This window comes from Pyrus communis, chromosome 17 (genome assembly GCF_963583255.1).
Source record: "Pyrus communis chromosome 17, drPyrComm1.1, whole genome shotgun sequence".
NCBI lineage: Eukaryota > Viridiplantae > Streptophyta > Magnoliopsida > Rosales > Rosaceae > Pyrus > Pyrus communis.
Genome location: NC_084819.1, coordinates 17039168 through 17062533, shown reverse-complemented (window position 1 = coordinate 17062533; position 23366 = coordinate 17039168). Strand labels below are relative to the sequence as shown.

Here is a 23366-nt window from a genome sequence, read left to right as displayed (position 1 = left end):
AATAAGCATAATATCTCATAAAACGTAATCATTAAATCATGCTTTTAATGTATGCATTTCTACTATTAAAAATGCATTTTAGAAAGGGTCCACTCATAGATATTTCACCGCCGAAGAGTCACGCAAACTAGCGAAGCCGGAAACACTATCATAATTGCCCCTAAGCACATAAAGGGTCCAATTACAAAAACTATATTCAAACGATTGAATTTGGGAAAATAGATGTAAAAAACGGATTTAGGACGTCGAAATTAGCCTAGAAAGGGTCCCGAACGAAACCCAAAAAAGTCAACTTTGACCAATCATAGTCAAAGTCAAAGTCAACGGTCAACATTGACCAAGTCAACGGTCAACGGATCCAAATCGGTAAACAGGTCACTGGTTCGAGTCGGACTGGGTTGAGCTTGAGATTACTAGGCCGGATGCCCAAATTAGATGGTCCAAGGGCCTGTCTCTCACTAGGTTGGGTTCGATTTACACGGGTGCAAGGGCCCAACTTCCACATGGCCCTGAAAGCCTGTTTCAAAGGGTTTTTAGGCTGCAAAGGGTTTAAGATCAGATGCAAAGGCCCGAAAACTTAATCCCACACGGCCCTAAGGCCTGGGTTCAAAAACGTTAAAGGGTTTTCAAATACGATGGGCTTGAAGCCTGGCCCGATTGTTTATGGGTTTTTAAAAGAAAACAAAATAAATAAAAATAAAAAGGGTTTGGGTTGGGTTCAAAGCTCACAGGTCGAAGCCCTTTGTTCTTGGGCTAAGGGTTTAGCGGGCCAAAGACCCTAGGTTCCTCGGCCCAAAGGCCTTGGCTACTTGTTCTCGCCAGAGAATGAGGCTGGAGCCTTTCGAGCTCTGGTCGACGTCACTGCTCACACCTAGGACTTGATCTAGGTACCAAAATGAAATAAAGATGAGAGGGAAAGATTTGTTACCTCTTAATTGTCGTCGAATGGCTAGAGGTGGCTGGTTCCTTGCTCGAAACCCACTAAGCTCGCCAGAGTTTGGGTTTGGGTGTCCTATGGGTGTCCCGTTTCTTCATAGAGACGAGGGAGAAGGAGAGTGCTACCACGGTGGACGTGGTGGTGTCGTCGTCACCGTTGCTTTCCTTGATTTGGGTGTGTGGATGTGTGAGTGAATCGGGGTGAGGGAGATAGTTCGAGAGAAAGAGAGGGTGAGTGTGTGAGAGAGAGTGAGCTCTCGAGTCCAACAAGGGAGAAAGAAAAAATGGCTGGGGGAACCAAAAATTCAGAAGTGGGCCCCTTGGGCACACCATTTAATACCAAAAACAATATTTCAAACAAAAATCCCACAACCCAAATGAAAATACGAAAATACGAAAATACCCCTTTCGTTCCGTAAAATTCGGGACAGGTTGTTATAGAGGAGCTCCACTTTTAGTCGTGGATTGATTGGCTTTGAAATAATTTGAGAGAGGATCCTCTTTGTGAGGATCTCGGGAATCCTCCAATCACATCCGTTCATCATATATCGTGTGGTCAGATTTCGTCAGGTACTGTTTACATTCAATTTTAAATAAAAAAAATTTACAATAATATTTGACCGCATGATGTATGATGAGCGAATGTAATTTAAGAATCACCGAAATCCTCACAAAAAAGATCAGGTGAGGATCCTCACTCGGATAATTTATGGTGATGGGAATAAAGTCCGTTCCAACTCACCATCCTATAAATGTATAATTGGACCACGATATGACTAAATAATAAACATACAATGCAGTTTAGTGTCCATTTCATTCATTGTTTAGTGTAATTCAAGAAAAATTTGGTGCATAGACACGTCATCCATAAACCACTTGCAAAAGAATGTGATCCTTGTATATTTTGATCTCACTGACCTTACTGCTTAACCCTATATGAGAACTTCCAAACCTGTCGAAGGTTCTGCCCGCAAACTTTGTTTAATTAAAAAAATGACTGAATTTGCAAATCTTAATAAACATTGGTTCATTTGATTTTTGATTTGATTAATTATCAACTGAAATATACATCTGATGAGAGAAGTGCACCAGAAGACATAGTTCATCATAGTGATATGAACTCATATTGCTCTTTGTATGATATACAAAATAAATAAAAGTAAAAAACTCCCATTATTTCCTAATTGCTGATTGGCCTCCACAAAATTAGATCCATAATTTTCATAGAACAATAAAAATTTACGACTTTTGGCCAATTGGCAAAGTTCAACTCCCCTGCTCAACCACTACGACTACTCTGCCACCTTGCTGGCTGGACTCGTTGGTGGCTGCTGCCGATGACCCCTCCGCCGCCGCATTAGCTTCTTGATTTGAATCTGCAGCCGCAACAGCAGAACTAGTACTCAGCAGCGAATGCCGACAATTCGGGCACGACGAGTGCGACAAAAGCCAAGTGTCTATGCACCTCACGTGGAATCCGTGATGGCATTTCGGCAAGACTCGAACTTTTTCTCCGTCTTCGAACTCCGCAAGACAGATAGGGCATTCGGTGGCCGGAATATTCACGCCGGAGCCGTACACCGCAATTGGGATTTGCCGTAAATGCTTCTTCTTCAAGCCGGTGGCGGCCAACTGCTCAGCCACCTGCTCCGGCGTCTCGAGAGCGAACCTGCGGCTGCAACGAAGGGCGCAGCGGACGAACGAATTGAGACCAAGTGCGCATATCAAAGCACACAATAAGGCAGCCAATATGATCACCATGTTGGTGTCGAACTTGGCCTCGCTAACGTACGAATCGGCGGCTCTGTTTCCATTGGACAACGGCGCCGCCATGTTAACCTCTGTTCCGAGGAGATGTCGATGCATGGTTGAAGAAAGGGAAGAAAGTAAAAAGAAGAGAGGAAGTGGAGGGATTTTCAGTTGGAGAGTTCTGGGAAGAACAGGAAAGGGTTGTGTTGTTGTTTTAAGTCACAGAATTGTTGTGAAGATTCCAGCTAGAAAAGGACATGGAGAGAGCATATTTTTATTTTGTTTATGCGAGTGGATGTTATCCGAATCAGAGACCCCTTTTTAGCTGGTCCTGGCGAAATGGATCGAAGAGCAGCTTGACGGACTTACCGTTTCGCCGCTAAAATTCATACTTGTCAAGAATCCAGAGGAGAAAAAAGGACCAGGATTCTTCTTCAGTTATGTACATAAGATAAGGTGACATACCAGCTCACAGTAAAGGAACGGAGACGATCATACCAGTTCAGAGTATCCTATCAGAATTATGAAGTTAAACGACTTTGAGCGAAAATAATACTAGGATGGACGACATGTTGAGAGGCTGTGGGGTGTCTTTTTGTATAGAAAAAGAGGGTATGGGGGATGGGCTAAATGCACATCCGGCAGCTGTAGGGTCTGAAGGGGGTTAAGTGGTTTAGTGTATGGAGATGTGCATTTAATATTAATTGAAGGATATAAAGTTGGGGAAAAGTGAGGTACTTTGTGACATCTTTAGCTACCTAATCATGATTAAGAATTTAATAAACCCTTGATTACTTCCAATAATCTGCTCTTAATCACATGTTGTGCAGCTGTAAATAGAGCCAAGTAATACCTATATGGTTTCAACCAATGACAAACTGTTGGATGCATGATCCCGTTTCGATGCAGCTTCAGGCACCGTGGAAAATTTTGTTGCCAATATTCCATTCGGTGGTACGTTACTTTTGACATCACCGGGTACAGGTGTGTAGGCCTTTTCCCTCCTGTGCTGCAGGCAAAAGATACCTTTGGTCACACCCTTGAACTGATGTTGTTAGGGTTTGGATGTATATGAACGACTGTTCGTTTCGACCTAGTTTTTAAAGGTTACTTTAACCTAAAACATGGTGACCTACTTGCATTGCATCTCCTAGTTTTTGCAAATATCTATTGTGGATTTTCCACCATCACCTAGATATGTATACTTCAATTGTTCTCATAATTCCTTTGGACACAAACATATCCTCTTAGGTCCATGGTATTAGATTCCCTTGCTTCTCATTTTAACTTGTCTTTCTCGTTCATAACATGTCTCTTTTGCATGGTTCTTATAGTTGTGACTGTAACAAGACCTTTATTCAAAGCGTAATAATCAGGCGAATGTGTGGCATGAAAAAATATCCTGAGTTAGCATGTATTAAAAATACAGCTTCTTCATCAGAAGTGTCTAAAGACTGACTGCTTGAATTTTCAAATTGGTTTACAAGCTATAATCCTTCTGGACATGGTTGTCCAAATTGGTTGACAGCGTTTATGTCATGAACATGAGGTTCAATTCATCCTCTCTAGTCTCTTGTATATCATTTGGCACAAAAATAAAAATAAAACAATTCCTTTCAAAGGTAGGTAATCTATAAAGCGGAAATGAAAAATTCAAGCCCTAACTACAAGACTCCACTTGACCATATATATCGTGCCGTATTTGAATTGTGTGTCGGTGTCTACGCTTCGCTGTAAATATAACTAGTTTTTCTTTTAGTTTTCTGCATGTAAATAGTTTACAGACCCCACTTTTATGAATACAACTAGTACGTATTATAGAACAAAAATTTATACAAACATGAGTAGACCGCTATTGGGCCGTTACATGTCAATAATATAACATTGTGTAAAATAAAACTTATATTCGTCGTTGTATTAATTTTACGAAACATTATAATAGTAGGATACTCATGTCGTACGAGTGTTCGTATTGTAGGTTAGTGAAGAAAATTCCTGGACAAAAGTGGATGCATTGGCAAAAATGGGGGTGGGGCCTGGCCCGTGATGAGCGGGGACACATTTGATGGGCCCTGTCACGTCAGGTGTAGTTTCTGTCGCACGTGGTGGGCCCTGTAGGAAATTTCTGTGAACCACTTCACTAGATCATCATTTAATCTTGTTTGTAAGGGTTAGGTAGGGAAGGGAATGAGGAGCAGTTGGCTGTTTTTGAAACAACTAAAGCAGAAAAGTAGTTAAGCTAAAGTTGTTGGGAACCTCAGCATTCAGCAAACCAAGAACCAAATTTGACAAAAAAACCCTACTCAAACTCAACTCCATCTTAGCCTAACTAACATTGTGACTGATTTGGGCCCACTACTGTAGGTCTTGGGCTTGGGTCATGGTAGTTGAAACCGAACTTGATATTATTCTAAGCGTGAATAGACGTAAATTAGGCCAGTTGGTTAAAATCTGTAATATGCACGTTTTTTTACACTTAAGTCTCTTCTTATAGATTAGAGTAATTTCAAATAATGTCCGGCAAAAAAAGCCTCATGTTACATGCTCACCCGTAGCTATTAGGGTTTCGTTTGGTCGCAAAATGGACTTTCTAGGATCTCAATTCGCAAATACTGATTCACTCTTTACATGTAAGGAAAGAACCCATTTTACTATAATTATAAGACTACAAAAAATTCATTAGATTTAGACTGTCTAGTTATCTATTAATTAAAAAAAGTAGATAGTTCATCACCAGAAAGTTACTTGTTAACTTATTATAACCGTTAATTAGTTCAACACTTATGAATGACTAACGTTTGTACAATCAAATATTATCACTTCGTTATTTAAAAAGAAATGACTCTCTACACCTAAGAAGCGAACTAAGTTTTCCCCTAAATATGCTCATTAGATTAATTGTCCACTTGCCAAAATTTCATTATATCAGTTCCATTATGTTTGGAGCCTGATTTATTCTTTTTGTTTTACATGATTAATTAATTACTAAATCAGGAGAGATGTGGTTACTTATTGATGATCTACTGCTATATTTTGCTGCATTTCATGTTTTAGTCTGTTTTGGTGTGGATTTTGCACAAATAAATACGAAAGATCGATGCATTCAAGTTAGATAATGCATTTGGGTGAGGAGGGGTTTACATTCAGGCATACTATGTTGAAAATGTGGTCCATATGTTGCATATCTGAGATTATATATGTTGGCACTGAAAATGCTTTTCCAATATTTGCATGTAAAACAACTGATGAGAAAAAATGGTTTCAAGAGTACTAATCATATTAAGGCCTATCATGTAAAAATCAGCCTGGCTATAATACATATGTAAGTCAATTTCCCAGTTATAGGATCTGATCTGGACCATCTTATTTCATCACAAATCTTTCTCTTGAGTCTGGATCAGATATTCCATTATGCATGTTATACAAATAAATTGATTGGGAAGATGACTTATTTACGCTGATGATGTCATTGTTGTAGTATCTCAAATCAATAACGCGTTATATATTATTTTGGATTAACCACACAATGACATTTTGAGTATAGGTAAGTCTCTTTTTAATATGGTAGGTTCATTACTACTCTTCACCTTAAGGTGCCAACCCAATCAATAGAAAGGATTGAATTGCTTGTCGTAGATTTTATTTCTCCTTGTTATTGGGAAACAAGCCATCATGGTAATTGGACCAGACTCGATGCTAAACATATACATAACATAACAGTATCTTTAATGGGATATGCAAATTTTAAATGTAAAACTATAGCCCTTTACCAAAGTGGTGAAAAGATATTGAACAAAATCTATCGTTTGACAAAAAAAAAAAAAAAACATAAGAATATCTTTAATTGGATATGCAAATTTTTATATTTACATCCTATTTTATATTTTTGGGAAATACAAACGGAAGTTCTATTCCAATGATAAAGATGAAAATTTTAGATCTTATTTAATTTTCTCTCTTTAATTTTTGGCTCACCATCAAAAGATGTAAAAAATATATAAATTTGGGTTTCTAGTTAAATTTTCCGACGAAGATTGATATTTTACATCTCTCCATTTGAGAGTCTTCTAGCCAACCAAAAATGTAGAGAAAGGATCCCGGGGATCCTCTAATCATCCGTTCATTGTCGTGCGGCCAGTTTTTATCATGTACTATTTATATTCAATTTTAAATAAAAAAATTTACACTGATTTCTAACCGCACGATGTACAATGAACGGATGTGATTGGAGGATCCGGCGAGGATCCTCTTGGAAATATGTAAAATACATATTTTGCTTTTCAAGGCATCTTTGCATCTCTCATTAGAGATCGATAGAGAAAAAGATGGTGTTGTTATTGACACTCCTAATAAGTCATCCTGCACTCTTTTTTGTAGTGTTATTTTTCTTCTAAATTTTTCATGGGAAGTGCACATTGGTTGTTTTAAAGGGAAAAGGATCCTCGCCGGATCTTTTTCCTAGGGATCCGGGGGATCCCATAATCGTGTCCATTCATTGTACATCGTGCGGTCAGTTTTCGTTAGGTACTATTTATATTTAATTTTAAAATTTAATTTTAAAATGATTTCTAACCACACGATGTACGATGAACGGACATGATTACAGGATCCCCCAGATCCCCAGGAAAAGGATCAGGCGAGGATCCTTTTGGGTTTTAAAGGGCCAATTAGAGTACCCAAAAATTTATATTTTAATTTGATTTGTGAAAAAGTCACGGTAGCAATTTCCACCGACATAAAAATTAAGGGTAAATTACATTTTACCCCCTCAAGTTTGAGTGTAATTACAACCTCATACAACATCTTTGAAACATTTCAATTTCATACATTTACTTACGTTTTATTTCAATACCATACATCTGTTAACTTACCTGTTAAGTTTACCATTAAGTGATGACGTGACACATGGTGACCCATATTAGGTGATGATGTGGCAAATAAAATTAATTAAATATTAAAAAGTTAATTTAAAAAATAATATTAAATAAAAACAAATCTGAATTGAATCCATTTCCACCTAATCCACCAAGTCCGTGATCCGGGCCGTTGAAATTTGATCAAATGGCTGCAAACATGGGGCCACTTAAAAGTTATAATAACCGTAGCCGTTGGATCAAATTTCAACAACCTGGATCTTGGACTTGGTGGATTAGGTGGAAAGAGATCCGGAGAGGATCCTTTTCCAAATCTAAAAACCGCTTCATCTTTTCTATCAACACATTCTCTTCTTCGACACCTTATCCATAACCTCCATCACCTCCTGAATCGTGTTCACATCTTTGATCCTATCCTTCGCTAGTCGCCACCACTATCTGGAGGCTGTTGCATTGTTGTCCTGCAACAGCCTCCTATCCTTCGGACTAACCCAACCCCAAAAACCCATCTCAGATCCTCCGACCCCGAGCAGCCTTCAGTGAACTGGAAAGTTCAAATTTGTTAGAAAGGTTCAGGATTTTCACCACAATCGCCAAACTATTGCTAGAAAATTTGGTTGGATTTTGCAATGCCGCTTTGAATTCTTGAACGAGGGTCGAATTGAGATCCACCAGAGAGTCGTCGATTTTGGAAATGGAGAGAAGCTTCTCACCCTAATTCACATCCATGGAGGGCAGTGAGTTGTTGAGCCTGTCAACCATGTTGCAAATAGGCCCTCGCAGACGCCCATAACTTTCTCGAGGTGGGTGTCCTTGCTGGTGTACCCAGCTGATTCGGTCGCTTTGGGTGGGTTCTCTTTTTACGGCAGCTCAGATTGGATTCAGGTCAGGGCTGGGATGGGTCGTGGGGTGGTGGTGGAAGAAGGTCCTATGATCGCTCCGTAATGATGTTGGTGATGGTGTAGGTGGTGGCGTAGGGCGTGATATGGGTAGCCCAGCTTGGTCTAGGGCATATGAGTTTGGTAACTGGGTGAGGATGGATGGATGGAGAAGTAGGGTAAGGATGGATGGGTTGGTGGGCCTACTGTTTTTTTTAATTAATTAATTTTAATTTGTTTTTATCCACGTGGCGCAAAGTTGGCAGACACATCATCACACAAAATGTGGACCAAAATGTGTCAAGTCATCACTTAACGGTAAATTTAACATATTTTTTAACGGATGTATGAAATTGAAATAAAAATGTAAATAAATGTATGAGTTTGAAATATTTAAAAAATGTTGTATGAGATTGCAATTGTACCAGAAGGGCTAAAATGTAATTTACCCTTAAATTAATAATAGTGTTCTTGTATCATTGTCAGTTTTTACATTTTGTCTCAACATAAAATGATCTTTATCTCTAGCTTTACTAGTTGAAGATAGTGTTTAAATTGTATGTTAACTTTTGCCAATCTGAAATATTAGGATCGCTTTCTGTGGAAGGTTGTACAAACATCACTTTATTTGTTAGAAATAAATGAGATTTAGAGCGGAGTACTTGGCTGTGAACTAATACCATATAAACTACTTCCACATTAGTTGTTACATACAAATCTAGAAAAAAAGTTTGAGAATTAATGTCGTATTACTGAATTTTTAAAGAGGCTAACTTTGTTGTTGATGTCTTGGCAAGCTAGGGACAGTGCCTTCCTCATTGTCGTATTTGGGATGATACACTTCGTGCTTATGCGGTAGCGTTTGCTTGGTACTCTAGGGTTTTGCGTTAATTTATTTTCAGTTAACAAAAGAAATTGCAGAGGCATAAATATTTAGAAATAAGATATATAATTGCTAATTAAACATTAGCATTACATAGTTCAACCAGGAAGCTGACTAAACACAGGGCCAATCAGCCACCATTTACAAACACAGATTAAAATAAATAACAACCTAGAAAGTAAAGACAGCAAAGACCAAGCAGATGACAAAACAACTAGAAGTAAGCCCTACTGAAACGAACAGCAGGTAAACTCCTTCAAGAACCAGATTAATTTATTCTTATGCCACTACATGTTACTCGATAGGAAATTAAGCTGTTAGTCTTTACTCTTCACAAAGCTCTGATCACTTCACACTGCAACACATAAAAATGAAAAAAAAATAAAAATATTTGGTTAAGATCTAAGAAAAGAAGTTAATTTAGGAACAGTCTGATAATCATTTATTCTTATTTTTGTTAATTTTTTTGTAATTTTTTCAGGAAAAGAAAAAGAAAAAGAAAACCATGAAACTACGTACTTCTGTGTGTTTTTTTAAATTTGGCTTGACTTACTAAAAACTTAAATTGTTATCAAGCATGAATATAATTGATTATAATACCTTTTGCAGTCAGTAGAGGGGCTGATCTTGTACGGAATGTTGACACCGCACTTGGCAGGAAGGCCAGCAGCAAGGCCAGCGTTGGTATTGGTGTAAGGTATTCCATTGATTGCTTGCTTCAAGCAGTTGCAGACGTTCTGGCGGTCAGGGGTGGTTTGAGCCAGGTTGTAGAGGGTCCTCACCCCGTTGCAGCAAGCGGGGTCCAATGCCCCGCCGTTCCCCACATAGGAAATGCATGGAACCAGGCTGTTCACCACCTGACCGCATGTCACAGCTGCCTCGGCTTTGGGGGCACCAGCGACCATGCAGAACATCACCACTACCAAGCATGCAAGCTTAAGGAGCTGTCCAGAGCTAGCCATATCGACTTCGTAAATAAGAGTACACTAATCTTTTGAAACTATTGAGGAAGTGTTTGGATACACTGGTGAGTGCTAGAAGGGCTGAAGGTGTGTTGTCTATATATTGTAAAATTGGTAGTTGGGATATTGAAAACTTTGGTGGGGTTTAGTTGTGTAAGTTAAATGCTAGCACTTGAATCCAGAAGAAAAATATATTTCCAATAATGCTATTCTTACCACAATTTTATATCACATTTCTTTACCATCTTATGTGGCAAATAAGTTGGACAGCCAAATCATTTAAATTAATTAGCATTTAATCAAAATTTTAATCAATAATTAATAAAATGATTGTAAATTAAATGATAATTATGGTATGTGATGAGTCTCATTCTTCCACCTAAGATTATTTAAGTATTTTAATTAATAAAAAGATTGAAAATTAAATGATATAGCTTATCCAACTCATCTGCCACTTAAGATGATAAAGAAATGTGATATAAAATTGTGGTAAGAATAACATTACTCATATATTTCATGTGTCTATAAATTAAACTGCTCTCTGTGTGCGCACTTTCGTAAGAATTTACGAACATAGCTCATTCATTCAATCGCTCAACCAACCAATATTTAAGCCCCGAATGGATGATAGATGTTTTTTTACCAAGACCAAGACCAAAAGCAAAAGAAGTCCTAATTATATGTTCAACTGCGTCTCATCAATGCCTGACTAGCTAATATAATATCAATACATATTTCACGATTATGTGCATATGGAGACCCTACTTCCAAAAGGTTTTGCAGAAAATAAGTTTAACAATTTGTTGTAGAGATTTTCATCCCTCTACAATCTAGGTCAATATTGTTCATGATTCTCAAGTGGTGGTTTTCCAGAATAGATTAGGGCTCAACTCATCCCATTAACATATAGGAATATAGAGAATTCTAAACTTATCACACTACTACAAATTTTAACATACATGATGCAATTTATGGGTCATGTTAAAAGTTTAATGACGCAAGAATTTAGTGTCATCTTTGTGGGTGTCATTAAAGATACTTTTTATGACGTTGAAAAAGTTTCATGTATTACTTCTAAGGACGCCTAACAAGCGTCATTGAATTAAGAACTTGTGTCATCTATAACCATTTAAGACGCGGATTAAGTGTCATATACAGAGAAATGAGCATCATGGTATACTAAACATGACATACGCACAGTGTCATGTGTAGCTTCTACTGACACCTAACAAGTGTCATTGATTTAAAAAAGTATGTCATCTATTTCAATTTGAGATGCGGATAATGTGTCATAAACAGAGGAATGAGTGTCATGATCAACTAACAAGTATGATTGATTTAAAAAAATATCATCTATTTCTATATAGCATCATGTCCTATAGCACTGAAACCATTTGCAATGTCATTGAATATTAGCAATGACACACAAAGCGTGTCATAAACCGTTCAATACATGCCCTGAAATATGTTTAATGACATATATAATGTATTTTTAATTTGAAAGCACGACCTACATAATTCATCCAGAAAGCAAGATATTGACCTCAATTGAAACAATATTGCTTCATAAATTTGAAATTTATCCACCACCGAAGTATTACAAAAGACAATATAATGTATAGAGCTTTCCTACTAATAAAACTGTAAGTTCACTTAATTTAAAATCTGGTTGAGCATAAGATCACCAACAACAAATATCCTCCTCCCTTGACGCAGGAGAGACTCCCACCTTTTCTACACAAAAATTATCAACATTAATTAAAAAAATCAATAAGAATAACAATTCTTACTTTCACATGCTAAAACCAAAAAATAAACTGCAAAGGGTCATCTGATTATCTCTAGAATCTTGGAAAATTTGAACTTAAAATCATTATTTCCGTATCCTGCACAGATGAATCAGGTCAAACAAAAAGATCAACAAAAGTGCACTGTAGTTTTGAGATCACATGGAAGGAAAATAAACGAAAACAATAAATTCTCTCCAACCATTCTAGTATAAAATCAAAGGTACTGATTTAAAGAAACCGTGCAATAAAAATAAAAAAAAGGCATCCATTAATATGTGATAATCTAGAAAATAGGACAGCTGTACACACAAGTAACAAAAGCATCCAGTAATCATACTGTTTCATAAAAAAATAGCACAAAAAATTAAAGGCAAGAAGAGAAAGAATCTCACTTGCATAGGATTTGCATGAATGGAGGATTGACTGGTAGCAGGGGCAAAGGCACTTGATTTGGATGAGGCCTCAGACTCTTTATTTGCCTGACTACTTAATGCGGAAATCTCTGGGACTAATGAGCATTTCTTCACACGTTTTGCACCAGCAATTGTTGAAACCTACAATTTACATAATTAAACTGCCCACCAATGCCAACCTCAGTAAATTAACAATTAGAAAAACAAAACCAATATAAGTTCACAGCAAAATCAAATGTGAATCGACATTACTACCGAATTGGCTCCAAATCCATCCAAACCTACTCAAACAACAAAATAACCAATTCAAACTAGATAATAGATTGAACATGAAAACCACAAATAGCACCAAACCCAGATAAACTCACACTAAATCATACAAAATCCATATCACATAGATCTCAAATCATCAATTAACTTATGTAAATGAAAATAAGGGATTTACCTAAACATTGACGATGGCCGGTGATGGCTGACGAAGGCGTGGAGCCGTGAGGGGCGACGACGCATGGTGTTCAGAAGGTTGGATGGCGGTGGCACAGGAGGGACTTTTGCTGGCTTGCAGCCTTTTTGTTGAATATCGTCCTCTCCAATGGCAGAACAAAGTCCTGATGGGGAACGAAGTCCCACTCAACCGTTTATGTTATATTTTTCTTTACGAGCATATTAAAGAAAAAGGAGGAGATTTAGGCTGAACAGGTTAACTGTTCAAACGTGCAATTGTAGTGGGTGTGAAACTGATCTCTTTTTGATAATTGTCTCTTGGTTTTCTTATCTGTTTATTTTAATTTATTTATATTTTTTAAGTTGCGTCATAATTTTATTTTAGTGACGCTTTTAATAAAAGAATGTCATTAAAAAAAATTTCTAAGTGTCATGAAAGCCCTATTTTGTAGTAGTGTCATATGTTTGTTTAAACACTCGTGTTCTAATGCAAATGGAAAATATTGACAACATATATGTATTATGAAAAATGTGTGTGTTAACGAGTGTATCTTCACCATTATGATTTAATGAACTGCTTTTTAATTAAAGAACCGTGTCCCAGTAACAAGAAAGTTTTACGCTCTTAAACTTAGCAATAAGTAGCAGTAACGCTCTCTGTCTTACAGTCTTTGTAATTTCACAAAATTGTCTTAATCTTTGGTCTTTGTTTTCCACTTTTGTACGTGGTAGCTGAAATCCAAAGCTGCAAGTAAAGAAACCCTATGGTCACCTAGCTATAGCACTTAATTATTATTGGAGAAAGCTCCTTATCCTTTCTAGAATAGATATACATTGGTTTATGATATATTATTTGCTAAGTATATTGCATAATTCGATCTTTAATTTTCAGAAGAGGTTTACGTACACTGTGTTTTTATTTCGTCTTCATATTAAGTACTAACTGGGAATGAATTGTTAACTAATCAAAGGATGATAGTTAAAGAATACCTAATTGTATTTATAAAAGGGAATTGTTATTAAAGTTCAAAAAATCTTATTTTGCAATTCAAACATTTTATAATTATAATGAAAAATGCATTTGTAAAAAGTGCAGAATGAGATTTTTGGAGACATAATAATTGTTCCTTTATAAAAACCTAATTTAGAACAAATATGAAAGTAATAAACAAACATGAAAGCAATCTTGAACCCTAGTAGAAAATAGGAAAGGAATCAGACTTACTGGAAAACCCTAAAACGTAAAATACCAAATATATACCTTAACTTAAAACAAAATAAATTGCTAGTTTTTTAACATCTCCTATCAAACTCATGACGGTAAACTATAAGAGCTTGCCAAGAAAAAAATTAACCCTAATTGTTGGTGCCGATTATAATGCGAATAACAATAATGATTCCAATCCTAATGCTAATGTTAATGCCAGTACATACTCCAATGCGAATACTAATCCCAATATGTAGCCATGCCAATGCGAACTTCCCATTAATACCAATGTCAAAGCGATCTTTCAATGCTATACCAAAAAACAAAACCAAAAACTGATACCAATTTAATTGAGATGATGCGGGTTAACATCCATTCTTGACCATCTTCAGTATTGCACGATCTACAACCATCCTTGACCAAGATTGAGCGGATCTTTACTCGTCCATTTTTTTTCTTTTATTTTTTCGTAAAAAGTTCAAATAAGAGCATAAGGTCGAGACATGCAGACCTCAAAATGATAGAGAACAAAATACCAATCAAAGACGGATCAAACTCTGTAGAGAGGGATCTAACCAAATTAGAGGATGAGAAAAGAATAAAACTGGTTGCAAACTCTGGCTCTTACTTTATTGACGAAAACAAAGAAGACTACAAAAGTCAGACAAGTACAGAAAAAAAGACTGTATCTTATCAGACTTGATTTCTTTTATTGAATTATTAGTATTTGTGAAAATCTAACTTTAAACAAATAAGAAAGCAACAGTAATAAAAAATAAGAATAGTGATAGGTTTTTTTACAACGACCAAATACAAAATCCCTCATATATTTGTTCAAATCGCGTCTCATCAATGCCGGAGAATATAGCATCCGTACATTTTCACGATTATGTTCATATGGAGTTACCCTACTTCCACAGGACTTTGCAGGGAGAAATTAGCAGTCCATCATTGTCTTAGAGATTTTCATCCTCTACAATCAAGGTCAAGACTATTGATGATCCCCAGTGGCTAATTCAAAAGGGAGTGCAAAATTTGGGGGTACATGATTCGACGGATCCGAAAGAGTTGGCCTTTCCCATTTGCATAAGAATCTAGGATCCTAAAGTCATCATATACGTTGGTTTAAACATTTAATACTTTGGTGGAAATAAAAAATATTGACGACATGAGAAATCTCTCAAAAGTCAACCTCATGTTTTTGGCATAATATTTTAAAATGTTGATATGAAAATTAACGTTAAATTATAAGGTAAAAGAGAGATTATAAAGAAAATTACTTTAAGAGAGTTCCCTTAGCATTTCTCTTGCTCACATGTCTGCTTCATTAAGCAGCATTGGAAAAGAAAAATGTACATATACGTACATATGGATTCTAAACTTAACCATATGTCCACTTCACTCGTGTTGTAATGCGGTTTAACTTGCCATCATTGGAGGAGATTTTGAGTACGTGGTCTCTGTCTTACAGTCCTTTTTTAAGTTTTTGTCAATTCATATTTGTCTCAATATTTGGTTTTAATTTGTTTGCAAATAGTGAATTATCTTAGTGTTTAGGATATTTCTTTTAAATACACTCTATTCCGAATTCTCTCTCTTTTTTTTTTCCTTTAATGTAGATTAGTGTAGAATATCTCTTATAATAAATAAAAAAAATAAGGGTTTTTTTTTTAATATGGGCCCACTTTTATATGTATGTTTTGAATGGAATTCACTAGTATTACATCCTTATAGATGGGGTCTAATATGTAGACGTCAGCAACTAAAGTGTCCATGATTTTAAATCAAATTACATCAATTACCATTGTATGTTTTAACACAATTCATCCATAAATTAATGTGAAATAGATTTGGGAAAATTAATTTATTATTATGTACCATCGTTAGGGAAAAGGGACAGTCGAATAGGTATGTTAATTTGCTGCTGGCTTCATTTTTATTTCTTCTTTGTATCTCGTTAGTATTTGTGCTTTGCAGAAAGATTATGCTACTTGTGATGGTGGAACTGTTTTCCTACCGACGTGGGGGGAATGGGGTTTATGATACCTCTTGGTCAGAAGCTCCCATCGCTATAACAATTATGCTAATTATTGGGTTCTAAGCTTTTCTTCTCGTTAATGTTAATGTTTGTCTTCCTGAATTGGTGGAAAATCTAGTCTAAAATTTGCTTGAATTTTATTGTTCTTCCCGTTGAACATATATCATTATTGTTTGAGTAAAGAAGAGAAGAGGAAAACGATGAGGATTGAAGAAAGAGGAAGAAGATCAACGTGCACATGGTTAATAAGCTAAAATTTAGTAGAATTAGCGTCTTACTTTTTCATGAAGTTAAGGGATTATAATAACTAAGAATAAGATTAAGGTAATTTTGGAATGAGAAAAAAGAATGCAAAAAATAGGAATGACAATATATACTGATGTGGAATTACAGTCATCGGACCTAATTTAAAAAAAAACAAAAAAAAACAAAAACAAAAAAAACAAAAAAACCAAAAAAAACAAAAAAAAAACAAGGACCAATCTTAATACAAGATAGCTGAAATCCAAAGCTGCAAGTAATGAGACCTTATGGATATTAAGGGTACAAATGTTATACAATTAGAAATACAGTTAGTAATATAGTTAGTAAGGTTGTTAGTATTTGGTTAAAGCAGTTACAATTTCTCTTATAAAAACAGTGTGTGTAATCTTCATTGTTTAGTCAATACAATACAAATCCTATTTCTCTCTCTCTAATATTTCTGTGTTCATCCTTTTGTTCATCCTTTCTTCTTGATTTTTCCTTCAATTCCCAAACATTGCAATGTAGTTTACAATGGATACCTAGCTAGGTAGTCGCTTAATTATGGGGGAAGGCTCTTTTAAGTTCTAACACAGACCTGTTGATTATTGTTGATTTTTTTTTTTTTTTGTTAGATGATAGATTTTGTTGTATTAGATGTTAGATTAAATCATCGACGGAGTTCGAACCTACTCCGTCATACAATGGCACAATTTCGTTCCATCACTGTGGTATAAGGCCACTTACGCTGGCTGTTGTTGTTGGTGCATGCTATGTTATTTACTATATACTGTATAATTCGATATTTTCATGTGCTTTTATTTCGTTATTATGTTAATTAAGTACTAACCGAAAATGAGTTACTTATTAAAGGATTTTTTTTTTTTCGGTTTTAAAAACATATTTTTACGGTTATTTCTTCATATATATATATATATATATATATATATAACTTCAGAACAAAGCAAATTATACACACCACAAAAACCATGGCAGATCTAACCGGAACATGTTTATAATATTAGTTAAACGGAACATTTTTCGTAGAGGACAGATTTTCCAGAAACGCTCAACGTCAATCTAAGAACTGGTTTGGTATTGTTGTGTTTTGAAAAAAAACTACTTTTGTTGTGCTGTGAAAATAAGTAGCTGTGAAATAAAGCAGCACAGTGTTTGGTAAACTTTTTTGTAAAAGTGCTTTTGAAAAAAAAAAAGGCAGTATTATAGTGTTTGATAAACTTTTATGTAAAACAAATGTGAAAAAAAAACTGGTTTTTCAAAGCTAGGTTTTGCAGCTTTGTGTTTTTGGCTTTTTTTCATCCAAAACTATGAAAAAAAGCTGAAGCTGAATGTTTACCAAACATAAAAAAGCTGGGAGCTTTTTTTTATAGTCACTTTTTTCAGAATAACCTCAGTACCAAACTAGGGCTAAATTTTGTTAGAATTTTTTGTGGTCAAGACACAAAAGAAACATGCATGGGCCCTAAAATTGTGGGGTCGGGCATTCTCCATGCATAAATGTGAGAAAGGGATCATTTCTAGATTCCTTCTACATAAGCCAATTGAGCACAAAATACGAGTCTTTGAAATTTAATTCAACGACTAAAATTATTATAACTTTTAATGAGGCTTCCTATTTTTAGCCATTGAATCAAATTTCAAGGACCCGGATTTTGTACTTAGTTGGAGGAAAGGGATCATCTCCGGATCCCTTCCACCTAGGCCACCATGACTCAATGATTTATCATAGTACTATTGCATCAAGTTCGTGTCACTCTTCTTCATTTTTAATTAAAAGGTTTTAAGTTTAAATCTCGCGAATGATAAGTTTGATGTCAATTTGTTACATCACCACTTGTATACCAAAACAATTACGATGATAATAATATTTTGTCATCTATTCCTTCCCAGAAAAATGCCAAAAAATTTCAATATAAGCGAAGTGACTTCCATCCACTTGTTTTCTTGAATTTTTGTTTTATTTATTGTTTTTTAATCAAATAAACCAAAGAAGAATCAAATAATAAAATAAATAAAGTGTATGGAAGAAAGAATAGAGTGCTCGAATACCGTACTTAAGTAGGAATATGATAATTAAGTAGAACATATGTTCCTCATTGCATTTTTATTCATGTAGATAAATGTAGTAGAGATCTTGTAGAGAAAATTTTAAAAAACAACGACCATGTACTACAAGGGAGCTGATAGATAATTCTTCAACACCCACTTTATTTTAAGAATGAAGATCATTTTCGAATTCTCTTTGTGAGAGTTTTAAGAATCCTCAAATTATGTCCGTTTATTATATATCGTGTGGTTAGTTTTCGTTAGGTACTGTTCATGTTTAATTTTAAATAAAAATATTTAAAATAATTTCTGCTCGCATAGTATACGATGAATGACTATGATTTGAAGATCTTCAGGATCTTCACAAAGAAGATCCAAAAAAGATCCTCATTATTATTTTAATATATAACTTGACACGTGCCCACCAACTTCTCCTCCATCTCAACTTGACTGAATACTGATTACTTCATCATATTAAATTGCAACACACGAGTAATAATTAAGAGTAATGATAGATATATTAAAATTTTAAAATAAATGATGTGCTACTAATAAAAAATAAACATGTTAATTAAAACTTAAATAATAGAGAGATTTAACAAAACACTCTCGATACTGTTCACTTTTAACAAAAAATCACATTTATACATTTTCCTGATACTATTCACTATATCTTTAAAAAGGGTTTTTTATTAAAAGAGAAATTTTTATGAACTTTTCGTTAGTTTTTCTTAAATACTAATCTAATTATCAATTGTCATACCATTTAATTTAGAGTAATGTTATTCATATCATGTTTTTGTACCATATTTTCATACCACCTTAGGTGGCATTTGATGTGGATAGCCACATAATTTGAATTAATCAGATTTTTAAATTTAGTTCATTATTTAATAAACTAATAATTAAGAAAAACTAGTTAATTAAATGATGATTTTGGTATACGTGGAGTATTTCTCCTTCATTTCCTTGGGTTTTTCAATTTTTTCAAATGATATGGTTGTCCACATCAGATGCCACCTAAGGTGGTATAGAAATGTGGTATAAAAATTTGGTATGAATAACATTATTCTTTAGTTTATAATTTGATCTACAAATTTATTCTCTCTAATCTTACCCAATAATCAAGGATAGAGGTATGAAATCTCCGTTTAGATAATACAAAAAAATATTTGACAACAGTAATCTATGCGTTGTAATGCAGTTGGACAATATAGTTGACAAGCTCTAAAAAATTTCTATGGCGCAAAAGTTCTGTTGCATTTAGTGTTGGCCCCAATTGGACAAGGAAGGCGGACGCCACAGACACCGGGGAGTCCAGAGACGAGATTAGGCTTGAGTCCGCTGGTTGTTGTAGCAGTGTTGACCAAGCAAGTGCAAGCGGTTCGGCGGTCAGGTGTGGTCTGAGCGGCGCCGTTCAGGTTTATAATCCCTTGGCAACATGCTGGTGGCACTGCCTCGCCACTCTTAAAATAAGGAATGCAGGGTCCCACGTACTGTGTCACCTGGCTGCATGATGAGATGGTAGCTTGGGAGAATGGTGCACCCACCACCATGCACACGAGGGCCACGAAGGCAAGCTTGAAGGCCAGAGAGTTCGCCATTGATATTGGATTTAAAGGGAGCTACAGAGCTTGTTGGATTTTTTCTGTTTTGATTTGTGATAGTTTGATTGTGTGGCCCGGAAAGTAGGGTTTCGGAGGGTTTATATAAGAAAATGTGGGAGTGCAGGACAAAGACACGTACGTTTGTGGCCAGAAATAGGATGCATGGTATTAGTTGGCAGCTGAATTCAAAGCTTTTTAGTTGTACTTATTTTTATGCGACATCATTTGAATGCTCTTGAAGCTTCATGTGTAGAAACCTATGAAAATTTGAACTTGTAATCTGCCTTGAGTTGAGGCCAGCGTTGCAGGTGTCTAAAAAGTATGGTAAATCTTACAAGACGAACAGCATAGAGTGCTCGGAAGCTGTAGTTTTATTAGGCCATCTCCATTGGTAAGAGATTCGGGTCAAAATTTAGGGTTTATTACAAGCAATATTTCCCACGCTAAGCTACATACTAAAGCAAAGAGGAGAAAGTTTGAATCTGAAATGCAGCAGATTGAAGATGAATTCCCTATTCATTGGAAAATCTACCACTTCTACCAAAAGTCTTGTTTGAATTTACCTACAAACTTGAAACTCATATTTGAATTCTATTGCATTATAGATTGTTAATTACAAGTTACTAAAGTTCTGTGAGAAATTGTATGCATCTTCTTTCACATTTGTGTTTCTTGAATTTTTGACAAATTCATGTGGACTAGTTAGTTTGTTTACGGTTCCATTAACAATCATAGAAGAATAATTGACCATATGAACCAATCATACAAGAAAAATAGTACGAGTTATTCTCTATCGTGACATCGTTAGGTCCAAATCTTTCAAGTAGAAGAGATATCTTTGTAAATATTTCGAGTCTTTTGAGTCAGTGAATCTCCTAGTCACCTATTAATTAACTATGTGTTTAAGAAATTTTACTATAGATCATGGACGAAGAATAATTGATGTTCATTGAGCATATGCACTTTGTCACGAAGGGAGAAATCTTATTTGATTTATTCCAAAATCAGATGACACACACACACACACACTTCTTTTTAACACAAGGACAAATAACTTAACAAAACCATGATCAGGGCACATAATTTTGTTCCCACTTTATTCCCACACCATATTTCCTGAAAATAAGTAGTACATCTCAACTTCATCACTTAATGCTGCAACACAAAAAATCCAACAAAGGAAAAAGATTAATCCAGTTATAGCTAAAAAAGATAAACAGGATAAAATATTCCGACTTATTGCTATGTCGATCTATTACTGTTACCGAGTGTATAATAATATGTAACAAGTTATACCTGTTGCAGTCGGTAGAGGTGCTGAACTTGTAAGGGAGGTTAACTCCACAGCTGGAGGGAAGGCCAGCGACAAGTTATTAGGCTGGGGTCCTGGAATCGTACTGGCATCTGATTCCAAACACTTACAAACGGTTTGGCGGTCAGCTGTGGTTTGTGCCCTATTGTTTACGGACCTAACCCATTGCAACATGGTACAGCAGGGGCAGGTCCTCCACTACCCGTAAGGTAGCTTATGCGGGGGATCATGGCTTCAGTCACATCGCCACATGTTATGGCCTGCGCTGAAGGTGCACCCATCGCCATGCACAGGAGCAACACACAAACTCCTACCTTCATTGGTACACCAATGTTTGCCATATAGAATGAATAATACCATGAACACAAAACAGTTTTTCTTCTGAGTTAAGATGTTTAGTTCGAGCTGAGATACGGTGGTTATATTGAGTGAAGAAGCTAGATGAATGAAAGAGCCAACTGTAATCACTTAATTTGGTGGTTAAGGTGGGTTCAATGCTTTAATTTCATTTCTTATCTTATCACAATTTTGTGTTGTAATGGTTGAGAGCTTAAATGGTTTCATCGGTAAGGCAGTGAACCTGTTTTGAGTAACTGTATCCAGAAAAAATAGTTGGCTAATATTGGTAAATCGCATTTATAGAGATCACAGATTACAGATATGATCACGTAACTTTTTATTTGGAAGGTTCATCACTTTCACATATTACATTATAACACTGATTTTTGCACCTCTCTTGTTCTTTTACACGTCTAACTCATAGTGGAAATTACTACCTACATACGTAATGAGTTTCGTGTAATTTGAGATTAGCAAAAGTGCACTCCTTTCTTTTCTTGTCAGTACATATTACAATGGACACTCCTTTCTTTTCTTGTCAGTACATATTACAATGGACTAAGTGAGCAGTAATAGGGGAGTATTAGTCACACACTCATTTTTACTTTCTGCACACTCTTATTATTTTTTGTCAATTAGTCTTCTTCAATCCATTTGATCCGATGATCGAAAATTGAAAATGATGTGTGAAAAGTAAACATAAGTATCGTTAGCACCACCCTATTATATAACCTTTCACTTTTCTCTAGTAATAAAACAATAAAAATAGTTAATTTGTGTAATACTTTCTGCTACAAACAAAAGCGTCTTCCCCTATCTCTCTCTCTTGGTCCTACTTTTTTTCTTCACAAAATTGTAATTTCATAGCAATTGAAGCAAGAAAAATCTTTTCTTAGATTATTGAATTAGTTGGAGTGAGATACTAACTTCGATTAGAATTTTGATTGTTTATTGAATTTGGCATGAATACCTTCACGCAAAAAAATCATGAAAAACTACCATAGGAGGGTCCTTTTATAAAATTCGGACCAAGGCCGAAGATGGCTCTGCTTGAGCTTTGGCATGTGATCAACAGATTCAGTTGGTCCAGTTAATCTTATTCATTTCCATGAGAGAGTAATATATATACTTGGTCTTGTTCAAAACCATCAGAAAGCAAAATTATGATGTTTACGAAGTAGGGTAAGGCCAATTGACATCTTTCCTTATTATTATTTTTTTATAAGAATGTACATAAGGTAGGAGAAAGGCCACTTTCTCAAAACTTCTGGGTGATATGAAAAATGTTGTCTAGATGTGTTTCAGACGATGGTTTGCGTTCTAGAGGATGGTTATAACTGTTGTATGCTCTTCCATGAGACGACACTCACTTAAACGACTATTTTTTTGTGCATGCAGCAGACTAGACGACAGTAAAACAATGCATCCAAAAAAGGTTTCATCAAATAAGTCTATAACAATGTTTTAGATTATATACCCAAGTGAACCACATTTGTAGAAGGTACATGGCGCAATAGGGCCCAAACGGTCAAGTCCACGACCCACAAACAAGATGATGGTGATCGGTGAGTGATATTTTGAATTTTGAAGGGCCTAATCATTAGGGGTAGGTTTAGAAAAGAAA

General features: G+C 35.6%; 3 protein-coding genes across 3 annotated transcripts; all 3 read right to left on the bottom strand.

Moving 5' to 3' along the window:
• Positions 1-1967: 1967 nt before the first annotated feature.
• Positions 1968-3819, bottom strand: LOC137723514 (RING-H2 finger protein ATL74-like). Its single transcript, XM_068462713.1, has one exon. The coding sequence runs from the start codon at positions 2800-2802 to the stop codon at positions 2203-2205; it is 600 nt and encodes a 199-aa protein (XP_068318814.1). The 5' UTR covers positions 2803-3819; the 3' UTR covers positions 1968-2202.
• Positions 3820-9369: 5550 nt separating this feature from the next.
• LOC137723302 (non-specific lipid-transfer protein 3-like) lies at positions 9370-10370 on the bottom strand. Its single transcript, XM_068462463.1, has 2 exons — positions 9921-10370; positions 9370-9675 (listed from the first exon to the last, which is right to left on the bottom strand). The coding sequence occupies exons 1-2, from the start codon at positions 10280-10282 to the stop codon at positions 9666-9668; spliced, it is 372 nt and encodes a 123-aa protein (XP_068318564.1). The 5' UTR covers positions 10283-10370; the 3' UTR covers positions 9370-9665.
• A 9352-nt stretch (positions 10371-19722) lies between these two features.
• On the bottom strand, positions 19723-20088 carry LOC137722118 (non-specific lipid-transfer protein 1-like). Its single transcript, XM_068461096.1, has one exon. The coding sequence runs from the start codon at positions 20086-20088 to the stop codon at positions 19723-19725; it is 366 nt and encodes a 121-aa protein (XP_068317197.1).
• Positions 20089-23366: the final 3278 nt, after the last annotated feature.

Coding starts and splice junctions, on each gene's coding strand:
- LOC137723514 (XM_068462713.1), bottom strand. CDS start 2,802: ATGCATCGACATCTCCTCGGAACAGAGGTTAACATGGCGGCGCCGTTG.
- LOC137723302 (XM_068462463.1), bottom strand. CDS start 10,282: ATGGCTAGCTCTGGACAGCTCCTTAAGCTTGCATGCTTGGTAGTGGTG.
- LOC137722118 (XM_068461096.1), bottom strand. CDS start 20,088: ATGGCGAACTCTCTGGCCTTCAAGCTTGCCTTCGTGGCCCTCGTGTGC.